This window comes from Stenella coeruleoalba (genome assembly GCF_951394435.1).
Source record: "Stenella coeruleoalba genome assembly, chromosome: 9".
NCBI lineage: Eukaryota > Metazoa > Chordata > Mammalia > Artiodactyla > Delphinidae > Stenella > Stenella coeruleoalba.
In genome coordinates, this window is record NC_137155.1 from 84,165,421 (window position 1) to 84,177,552 (window position 12,132).

General features: G+C 34.8%; 1 protein-coding gene and 1 pseudogene across 6 annotated transcripts in view; one reads left to right on the forward strand and one right to left on the reverse strand.

Annotated features, from left to right (window-relative positions):
• Positions 1 to 12,132, forward strand: part of MKLN1 (muskelin 1) — a 354,266-nt gene that overhangs the window by 288,931 nt on the left and 53,203 nt on the right. For all 5 annotated transcript variants that reach the window (XM_079932674.1, XM_079932676.1, XM_079932673.1 and 2 more), the window contains 2 exons: positions 4,057 to 4,269; positions 9,319 to 9,540. In XM_079932674.1, coding sequence (XP_079788800.1) covers positions 4,057 to 4,269; positions 9,319 to 9,540 — 435 coding nt within the window. The remainder of the gene's footprint in view (positions 1 to 4,056; positions 4,270 to 9,318; positions 9,541 to 12,132) is intronic.
• On the reverse strand, positions 1,574 to 2,412 carry LOC307192109 (transcription factor BTF3-like; annotated as a pseudogene). Its single transcript has one exon. The product of its transcript is annotated as a transcription factor BTF3-like (transcript).

A 12,132-nucleotide genomic window follows, 5' to 3' on the forward strand; every position in this document is an offset into this window, starting at 1 on the left:
TTTGCAGATTAGAGGTCCTTTTTATTTTTATTAAATGGATCCCAGTGTATTTTGTTTTTCCATGCTACTGTAAATGAAACTTAAACATTTTTAATTTTCAATTTGTTTGTATCATGTCACTTTTCTAAGTCCATTTATTATTTCTAAAGGTTTCTCTTCTGTTATATGTTGATTTCTTAGGATGTTTTAAACAAATAGTCCTGTCATCTCTGAATAGAGACAATTTTAACTTCTTTCTTTCCACTCTCTTTTTCTGTCATAACTTTTAATTTTATTTTTTAATGCCTTATTGCACTGATTTGGACTTCCAGTACAGTATTAAATAGAAGAGATGAGAATAGACATCCTTATTTTGTTTCATGTCTTAGCAGGAAAGCATTCTGTATTTCACCATTAAAGGGAAAATTAGATTTAGGATTTTCATACATTCTTTATCAGATTGAGGAAGTTCATTTCTATTCCTCGTTTGCTGTGAGTTCTTCCTGATGCATATTTGTTGGGTTTATCAAGTGCTTGTTCTACAATATATATATTGGTAAGATTGTGTATTTTTCCCCTTTATTCTTTTACTTTTTTTTTTGGCCATGCCACACGGCTTGCAGGATCTTAGTTCCCTGACCAGGGATTGAACCCAGGCCCCGGCAGTGAAAGCACAGAGTCCTAACTACTGGACCACCAGGGAATTCCCCCTTTACTCTTTCAATGTGGAAAATTACCTTGATTGATTTTTCAAATGTAAAATTGACTTTGCATTTGTGAAATAAAACCCTTGTAGTTATGAAATATTATTCTTATATATTGCTGTATTCTATTTGATATCTTGTTAAAGATTAGTTTTATTTCTGTATTCATGAGGTATACTAGCTACCCGTATGTCACTTCTGCTCTTCCTCCTTTGTAATATTGTTATTTGGTTTCAGTGTTATGTTGTCCTCGTAAAATATGTAAGTTAGGAATGAATAGAATACAAGTTTAAAAAAAGGAGGTCTTTTTCTTCCTCTGTTTTCTGAAAAATTTTGTGTAAAATTGATACTATTTTTTTCCTTAAGTATTTGATAAATTTTACGAGTGTAGGCATCTGTGGCTGGCCTTCTCTTTGTGGAAAGATTTAAAATTATGAATCCAAGTTTTCAGATTTTCTCTTTCATCTTGTGTCAATTTTAATAAGTTATATTTTTTCCAAGGAATATGTGCATTTTATCTACATGGTCAAATTTTACTGTGTTTTTCAATGATAGTTCCTTATTTTGTTTTTAATTTCTATTGATAGTATTGCTTTCATTTCTGATACTGGCAATTTGTATTTTCTCCCTTTAAAAAAAATTAGTCTTGCTAGTGGTTTATAATTCTATGAATGTTTCAAAAAAAACTTTATTAATTTTCTCTATTTTTTTTGTCTGTTCTGTAGTCTCTTGGTTTCTAGTCTTCTCTTTATTCCCTTTTTTCTCCTTAGTTAATTTGTAATTTGATGAGTAATTTGCTCATCATTTTAATAGCACTTGTGCTAATTAAGCTGAAGCAAGGAATTCTGTTATTCTCCTATTAAAACTTCAGATTTTACACTCTAGGAAATATGGCATCGATACATTATATCTTACCTGATACTTGTTTTTCAGATTATTTAATTACAGAGGAAATTCTTTCTTTCTTTCTTTCTTTTTTTTTTTTTTTTTTTACTAAGTAAAGAACTTTATTAACCTTTTTTAAACTTTATTCCCAGGCTTCTTCAGCTTAATTAGCTGCAAAGAATGAATTGTATATAAGCAAAAACCGGAAAGAGCCACAGTGTCCAGAGGCTTGGGCTTAAAAATATTAGAGATCTAGATTTTATCAGATCCATAAACAAAATTTTAAAAAGCAGTCATATAAAATAGCAGCTCCCAGTAACTTCTTCAAGATTTTTCTTCTTCAGAAGTTAACTCAGTTCAGTTTGCTTCATTCTTGGAAGCCTCATCAAAATTCTCCACAAGATCTGGAACTTCATCATCGTCATCCTCTCCAGTGGCAAGTGGTGCTTTTCCATCCGCAGGTTATTTGGGCAGAGCTTCAGCCAGTCTCCTTAAACTGGTCGGCCTGTCTGCACCAAGGTGGTTTAAGGTGCTGGGTAGCATTTCTGTCAGCTGCTTTGTCTCAGCATGGCCTGTAATGGTGAAAATGTTTGCTGCCAGAGATGCCTGAACTTTAGGGTTGTTAAAGTGGATCACTGTCCCTTGGTTTGTGAACATATTCACTTCTTCAATACCAGAGATATTGTTTACCCGTAACTTCTTTAAGGAGAACTGAAGTTTTTTGTCGTTTGCTGTGGCTGTTCTGTGAACCACCTTCTTTCTGCAAGCAGTTCCTTTCCCACCACTGTGCATTTGTGCCTGCAGTTTGGCGAGGTTTCTCCTGGTTCATGATAGTTTCTTTCATCTTGTTGCAATGGAAATGGGGCCGTGTAGGGGACTAGGGTTGGCACTTAGGGGTTCTCGGGCAGACCAGCTGAGGTTAGGAGCGCACACACAGGGACGCAAGATGGCCGCTGGAGCGGAAATTCTTTCTTAAGTAACATTTCTACCTTATCTGCTGAAGATTTCCCTTCACAAAAATCTCTAAAAATAATTTTTAAAATAGTAATTAGTGTGAACACTAAATTGCAGATTTAAATCAACTTAATATCTGGATTAATAACACTAATGTCAAACTGTTCTTCCTGTCTAATATTTTTATTCCTTCATTTAATCTAAATAATGCTGGATTACTCTTCCTATAATACTGCTTTTTTATTTTATATCCTTCTCTAGAAACCTATAATAATTTTTTAATGCTTGCAAGATTACATTCAGTTCTCCTCTGTCAGTCATTCACAGGCTTTCTATTTCTACCTTATACTTCAACTCTGTTATTTCTGTGGCAGGAATTCTTTATCTCAGTCATAACCCCACACGTTGTATTTAGTGTATTTTTGCTTTTGTTTCTCTTATCTTCGGGAGAAAACAATCTGGAAGAGTGGAAAGAACACAGTGTTTGGCTTGGTTACACTGGGGCTTAGATTCTCTATCTTAGTTTTGTGACTATAGACAGATTACTTAGACTTTGTGAAATGGTGGTATTATTTCTTTATGGAGTTGTTACAAGGATAAATGAAATATATACACACATACATAGTAATAATATAGACAGAATTTAGTAGATATTTAACAAATATTAGTTCTCTTTTCTTTTCCCTCTTTCAGATAATCCAGTCCTACCCAATTGAAGTTCCTTTTTTTTATTTTTTCATGAACTCCTTTTTTGGGCCTTATACTACAGTTTTTTGTTGTTTGTTTTCTTTTTTTACCTTTTATTCTGTCCTGTGATACAAGTGATCTCAACTAATTAATTTTTATTGATAATATATTGTTCTTCATTTTGTTCCCTAGTTGTTTAATGCAGCTGAGTCATTTATTGTCAGGAGAGTCAATTTTATATAATGTAAAGGCTGGATGAAGAAGTCAAGACTTGGAATCTCATTCTGCTTCTGTCACTAGCTTACTAGCTTTCAGGGTGATATCATTCCTCTTTGAGCTTATCTCCTCATCTTTAAAAGGAGATCATTAAACTACACTTTTATTAAGGTTCCTACCAATTATGAAATCTAAATATTCTAGGAGTGCCTGTTTTATGCTAGATTCTGATGAAGCGTACAAAAATATTTTGAAAAACCAAATGTGTCTTTAAGTAGATTGACATGTACAAAAGAATTAAGGTCTATACACAAATGACTAAAATGTAATGGAGTATATAGTAAAAGCCATATAAGTGTTATAAACAGAGTGCCATAGAATAGAGAATAGTTCATCTCATCTTTCCTGGTAGAGTTTAAGCTTTTCTAAGTAAGATTTATGTCTCCTACTGCTTCTTTTATTTTCCCCTAGAGATTTAAGCCTAGTATTGGACATATATATTAGTTGGACTTGATACAAGATTCTGAGCAAACCTTTTCGTGAAAGTAAACAAAATACGGCATTTAATTTTGTCTTCTGTTATTTATTCTTTGAATTTTTTTCTTTTCATTCTTTTTTTTGCTCTCCACAGAATGGTCCTAGTGCTAGATCATGTCATAAAATGTGCATTGACATTCAACGAAGGCAAATCTACACACTGGGGCGTTATTTGGATTCCTCTGTGAGGAACAGCAAATCTCTGAAAAGTGATTTCTATCGTTATGACATTGACACAAACACATGGATGTTACTCAGTGAGGATACTGCTGCTGATGGAGGACCGAAACTGGTGTTTGATCATCAGGTTTGGTGCACAGATAACTGTATGGTGGAATTAATTAGTGCTCAGTGACTGTTGCTCTTAGAGTTTATTTCACATGTTATGCTGAGTTTTCTATTGGTGGTTTCTACTACAAATACCTATGACAGATAATAAAACGAATTACTGTTTCAGTAGATATAAAGTTATTCTTTAAAAGTTATTTTCTCTTGTTTGGTGCAGAATAAAATACTAAGATCTCAAAACACAGTTGTTAATTTATAAAAAATTTATAGAGAGTAGATGGAACAATACATATTAGGAAAAACAGATTTAGTTTTATGATATTCATAAATCATACCAATAACAACTTGCCCTTTTAAAACTTTTTATTCTACATTCCTGGAAAATTTTAAATTATTTTATAATGAGTTCAAGAATTGGAAATGTAGAGTTTTTCTTCCAGTGCGAGTGAAATATACTTTTGTATATAATCACAAACTCAGTATAAAACAGGTAAGAATTTGGCGTGTACTAGATGAAGTTTAAATTCAGCACCAATAGAAGTCATAGAATGATGTTGTAGACAAGAAGACTACATACAGCAATCTCTTAAACCATTTAAATATTAATATGTATGTAGCTGTCATATCATCATCCCCATTATCATTGTTATCTGTCTTTGAAAACTTATATCAGTTCAGTACAGGTCAGTACTACCTCAAACAAAAGAGTAGCCACTTTGAATTCTGTAGGCAGTTTTGCTTTGCTTAACCCATATCCAAAGGTTTTTGGAGTATGGGGAAGAAAAAGACTTTTAAAAAATCTGTAACACTATTGATGAACAAAGCATTATGTATTACTTGAGAAACGGGGAGTGGTGCTAGAATTTATGACAGAATCTAGCTTATGCCTAATATCTAGGCATTAAAACCCAAGTCTTTATTTATTGTTTCTTTACCAGTTTTTGTTAATTCTTTGCTTTAAAACTTTCCTCCTGCCATATTTATACTAACAAGTAGTTTTAATAGGAGAATGGTAAGGAAAAGAGGAGTGGCTTATATGTCTATTGAGTATGTGGTGGGTGGAAAATCAAAAACATTAGTCTTCAGAGTACTCCCTAGATTGAATTTGGAACTTGTGCTGGCTGTATGTAACCGAGCTCTGTAAAGCTTTGCACTTCTCTGCTGACATCCTCAGTGTTGCTCATGTGGAAAATAAGAACTCCCAAAAAAGTTAGACTTCTTCTGATCTTTTAAAAACAGAACATCAGCAGATAACGTTGTTAGGGAAACAGTTTATTTTCTTGCCTCCAACTGGTTACAAATTTCTTTTCCAAAAGAGGCTTATGTTTTTACAGGTTGAAAAAAAGAATAACTTAGGGGTAGTCTGAGTATAGCACATATGCTGTCCTTGTGTGGGGGCCTTTGTTTCTCTTGACTTTGGTAAAACAGAATGTTCCCTGAAGCCTAGGTTCAATAATGCTTGGTTTTCAACTCATTAGGTAGGTGTTATTAACAGAACACTAGGGGTGAAGAAGCCAGGATTTCAGTGCTAATTCAGCCACCAGCTGCTTCTGTGACCTTGAACAATTAACACAATGTATAAGCCTCCATTTTCTGTTCTGTTTCATGAAAATAAAGTTATAAGTTGGAACCTACTCCAAAAATTACTTGGAGTTGTTTGTGACACTTTAAGATTTGACACTTAACATTCAAATTTGAGAGGAACGTGAGAAAGTTAGAGGCCTGAAGATATGGTTAAAAGTTACTTTGCCATTTTGAATTTTAACATATTAAAACAATTAAAATTCAAAGACATTTGTATTTCCTAAGGACACAGTGGCAGCTTAGTTCTGAAGCTTTCCATGTTGTTGCTTTGTGTGATCTTTCAGGAACAATGAGAACCAAACAAAAAGATTTTAAAAAAACAAAAGTCACATATTCAGCAAAACCAGAAGCCAAAGAAAACCCACAACTCCCAATTCCTTGTAAGTTTAGCCAAAAACAACTGGAATACCCAGAACCTGTATTGAAACTCACAGCAATGTAATGGGGAGAACTGGGAATGTAGAGGAAGCTTAGCAGAAGTACATCGTAATGGAAGTGTCATGAGCAGAGCAGAAATTGAACCCAGTGCAGCCACTGGGGGAGTCAGTTAAATACCATGTGGAAAGTGCCTAGCAGGGCCCATAAGTGGTAGATATCAGAAAGCACCATCTTCCAAAAGCAAAGGAAACACTATGACAAGTGGGGACAGTGGCTCTTTATGCATGTCCATTGAAGGAACTGGGGGAGCTCAAGGCTCAAGATAGAAGCCCCCTAAACCAGATGAGGTTCAAGGTTAGAGAAGATGGCTTCACAGAAGTGCCATATTTTGAAGAAACCATTCAGTTCAGTAGCAATAGAGGAGGAAGTCCTTGAGCAAGAATGTCACACTTCCATAGGGACCTTGTATTATCTGGTCCAGGGGAATTCAGCTCATTTTAAATATGAAAAACTAAAAAGCAGTAAACACCAAATCTTTAGAGAAGTACTCTAAAGAAAAACAATAAAAGGAAAAAGAATAGCAAAAACTTTCTTTCATGCAACAGCAGATGAAAATTATATTCCAATATTCTAACATGAATTAATTGACTTAATGAAGCTTGAAACTCTGAAGAAAACTACAAGGCATACATTCAAGAATGCAGATGAGATGGCCAAATAATAGGACCTGGTAAATAACTGGACCTGGTAAATCTCAAGAAAGAAATTGAAGAAAAATATAGTAACACTTCAAAAAATGAAGACTAGTTTACAAGGAACATAAAGAAGAATAGGTTAGGGTCATAAGAAATAAGAAAGGCAGGTAAAGAAAACAAATATAGATGTAAGGGCTAGCCAGAAAATTACAGATAGAGAAGGCAGGCAAAAGAGAGCCAACGTACACATAATTGGAGACATTAAAGAAGAAAACCAAAACAATGGAACAGAAGAAATATTTATACATAAAATTCAAGAAGACTTTCCTCAAGAAGGAAGCCTATTCCACGTAGTATAAGAGGACCTGATATTGATAAATTCAGGGAAAATTGACCTAGGCATTCAACTGTAAGATATATATATTACTAACACTGAATTTCAAAGATAAAGAGGCCATTTGGTGGGCAACTAGATGAAATGATCCAGAAGTAAAATGAGACTGATATCAGATTTCTCTACAGCTGTATTCAGTGCCAAGAGACAATAGAGCAATATCTAGAAGGTATTCAAAGAAAAGACAGTGTGAGCCAAGGGTTTTATATCTAGCCAAACTGTCCTTCAAATATAAGCACATTTTGAGGAAATTGCTAGAAAATGGAATGTGAGCTAATCAAGAAATGACAGGAGAAACTTTAATCACAGTATTGGAGATCTCAGCTCATTGGCATTCTCCCTGGGTCATTGTGGATCATTGGCAGGCTGAACATATATTTTTACCCTCCTCCTGCCCAACATCCTGTGAAATGACGAGAATATATTAGTAATAGTGTAGAAAAAGAAGAAAGAATGCCCTTAGGGAATTTAAAATATTTGAGGGAATTTCTCAAATAGAAAGCAGGTAGGATCAGATCCAACCAGAAGAAACCACAACCTATAAGATAGCAGCAACTTGAGTCTCAAAGCATGTAGTTGGGGCAAACATTAGATGATCAGTTGGAGATGAAACAGCAGGACATTTTCCAGTTTGACTGAGTAGCATTGAACTGTGATAATTATTAATAGGTCAAGTGTTCAGTGTGGTCATTGGAGCCGGACAGATAGAGCAATACTCCTAAGAGGCACTGGAGAGCTGCTGCAGAACCTTTCACAGCATCATGTCTCATCTTGCCTTACCCAGTCCCTTGAGATAGACTACTGTATATGCAACAGGCAGATGAATAGGGATTCTCAGATACAAAGAAGACTAAAACAATAACCCCCAAATCCAAATATTTGAAGATAATTAATACTATGAGATATGAGGTACTGAACTCAACAGATTAAGAATCAACAAAGAAGAACGGTTTGTAGTGTAAATTGAAGAAGTCTTTAAGATAAATTTAAGTGATTTCTTAGAGCAATTCAGGAGGCTATTGCATTCATGAAAAGGAAATATATAGAAAAATTATAAATTAAAGATTCGATAGTGAAATTAAAATCTCAGTAAATAGATTAAAAAGCAGTGTGGACATACCTCTAAATGGTTACTAAATTAGTGAGGTAAGATTATGAGAGAAAAGTTAAACAGAGAAAAGGGTCTGAAGTTCCAACATCCACCTTATAGGAGTTCTAGAAAGAGAATGGAGGCCAAAACAATACAAAAAATAGATAAGTAGCAGGAGTAAATTGATGGGAGGAGAGAATTGAACATATAATGGCTAGTATTTGTGCTTTAGCAACAACAATAAAAAAATAGGTGTTTTACATACACTTTATTCTTTAAACATAAATGCCACTTGTATTCAGCATCTAATTACCAACTTGAACTTACGTATTCTTCGAAATAGAATTTGTTTCCCCTGGAGACTGATTGCTGCAAATGTCTTTTCTTGTGTTTGTTTTGCTATCTGGTAACAACATAATTTGAAGAATTTTGTAAAATAAATGCAGAGAGATGAATTAAGCTGCATCACTCTTATTCACATATTTTCTCTCTTATTAAATGGTAGCAAGAGGAATGCTTGCCTAGAATGGAGAGAAGGGAGTTTTTATAAGGAGGATGTGATCACTGTTTGCCCACAGAGTATGATCAGTGTTTACTCTTAGTTATAAGTCAGTACCTAATGTATTATTGGTTGATTTGGTAAAAATTATGCAGCTTCAAGAAAGCATAAAGCTCCTTAACCCAGCATATTTTATTCTCACTGGAAAAAAAATGGAAACCTGAAAAGGTATTTAGAAATCCATCCTGAATCTCTGCCAGGTGTTGAGCAGTATTTTAATAAGTGCATATGATAATCAGGGATGGTATTTGGTGTTATTAAGACAATGTTCACTTTCTTTGAGATTCTAAAACCACACACATTGGTTTCATTTTAGCACATATGATAGGAACAATCTAAAACTATTCAATCTTTGCCTTGTTCTATAGATGTGTATGGACTCAGAAAAACATATGATCTACACCTTTGGTGGTAGAATTTTGACGTGTAATGGCAGTGTAGACGACAGCAGAGCCAGTGAACCACAATTCAGTGGATTGTTTGCTTTCAACTGTCAGTGTCAAACCTGGAAACTTCTTCGAGAGGACTCCTGTAATGCTGGGCCTGAGGACATCCAGTCTCGTATAGGACACTGCATGCTATTCCACTCAGTAAGAATATTCTGTACATTGTCTTATGTTATTGTGTCATGTATCTCTCAATAGGAAAAGAAGTGGTGAAATCTAAGTCTTCAGTAAGAGTAAATTTTTCATTAGAAATAAATGTGTGGGCAATGATAGACAAAAACAAAGCTACCTTTAACACGGAACTGTTTGCTAATTATAAGATTCTTCTGTCAACCTAATAATTCCTAAGTAGTTATCAGCTGAGTACTAATCTAGGCACTTTAATGACTAACTTCACTGCTTATATGTAGTAGCTATTTCTCTTTCTTATATACCTTTCTACTTACTGTTTTCTCTTAGTGTCTAGAAGATCAATTTTCTTATCTGTTCTTATTTTCCCCTCTGCTACTCTCCATTAAGTGCAAAGGGTTAAGAATTGACTTAATAGAATTAAAATTTATCAGCAAAACCCAGCATACAGACATTTCTTTAACCTTTTTTTTTTTTTCTTTTTTTTTGCGGTACGCGGGCCTCTCACCGTTGTGGCCTCTGCCACTGCGGAGCACAGGCTCCAGACACGCAGGCTCAGCAGCCATGTCTCATGGGCCCAGCCACTCAGTGGCATGTGGGATCCTCCCAGACCGGGGCACGAACCCGTGTCCCCTGCATCAGCAGGTGGACTCTCAACCACTGCGCCACCAGGGAAGCCCTCTTTAACCTTTTTATGTGCTATAGTGAAAACTTGGGCTTCCTGCTGTGAACATAACTTTAAAAATACACTGTGGAATATTCTTAACATATACCAAAGTAGAGAGAAGAATATAATAAATTCCCATGTACTTATTTATCAGTTTCAACAGTTAGCATTATTCGACTGTTCATTTTTCATATATCTAACCCACTTATCTCTTTTTTTTAATGTTTCTTTGATTTTTAAGTTTATTCTTAAATTTTATTGTGTTGGGGTATTTTGAAGCAAATTCCAGACGTTGTATCATTACACCTATAAATACCGTATTGTATCGCTAACAGGTAAGGACGTTTTAAAAACATAATTATAGTATCATTATAAAACCCAACCAAAGTATTGACAAAAATGATTTCTTTATATCATTTAATATTGCATTCATTTTTTCCCTAAAATACTGAAAAATACCTTTTCATAGTTGTTTTATCCAAGTCAGGATCCAGAAAAGGTCTATGTATATTGCATTTGGTTGTTAAAGCTCTTAAATTTCTTGTAATCCGTAACAGTACTCCCCTGTCCTATTTTTTTCCCTCTGTATACCACTTATTTGTTAAAGCAAGTAAATCTAGAATTTCCCATTTTCTCAGTTTGACCGATTTTATACTCATGGTGTCATTTAACATGATCCTCTATCTTCGATATTTCCTGTGAGCTGGTGTGTAGATCCAGAGGCTTGAATTTAGTTTAGATTCACTCTGCTTTTTAGGGCAGGCCAAAAGGGGAGTTGCAAGAATACTTCACAGCTGGTCTAATTGCAAGATATAAAGAGACATTTAATGTGTAGTTGTCATACTTTTGGTGATGTTAAAATTGTTCTGGTTGGGTTTAGGTGTTAACAGCCTGATTGATCAATTATAAAGTTTCCTGTCAACTTGTTATCTGATGGGTTTAGCAGCCACTGATAGTCACAGACTATAGTGACTATAGTCATAGACTAATCTATAGTCATAGATTTTAGTAGGGTTTGAAAAATGGTCATTTTTCTAATCACATAGTTTCTTCATTTATTAACTGTGATTGTACTATAAAAGCTTATCCTCGTTAACTAACTGGCTACCCTAATATGTAAACCGCACAGGATAGGTAATATAAATGTTTGATTCTTTTCCTCTGTCACCTTTTCATGTTAATGAGCTGAGGCTCTAGAGTTTACCAATGTTTTTGGTTTTTTTTAATTATTATTATGAACTTGGGAATTTTATTTATTTTATGTGTTTAATCCAATGCTGTCATTATTCTTTTTTTTTTTTTGCGGTATGCGGGCCTCTCGCTGTTGTGGCCTCTCCCTGTGGAGAACAGGCTCTGGACGCGCAGGCTCAGTGGCCATGGCTCACGGGCCCAGCCACTCCGCGGCATGTGGGATCTTCCCAGACCGGGGTACGAACCCGTCTCCCCTGCATCGGCAGGCAGACTCTCAACCACTGCGCCACCAGGGAAGCCCCATTATTCTTTTTGATCCCTTAATTTTTCTCTATCTTCAGCCAGTGGGAGTGCCCACCTCCCAGTATACCTTTGCATATATGGACATGCGCATATATGTATGTATGTCTTTTTTAGTAAGAGAAAAATCATGGGTTCATACTGATATGTCCAAGTCAAATTTAAGATCATAGAGTTTTAAAATTTAATATCTTTGATTTTGTTTTTGTGTATCTTTTAAGGTTAAAATCCTACTTCCTAATGACGATATGTTACTTGCTCTGTCTTTCTATAATAGTTTACAGAATAGCAAAACTAACAACAAAATCACTGAGTGCTGTTTAAGATTGCTTTCTGATTATTTTTCTGTTTAAGATATTGCCTACTAGGGATGGGAGTCAAAAACAAGAATTAAAATCACTAGAAATACTACTTCTCTGTGTGATCACGTGTCTCTGTGTGATCATATC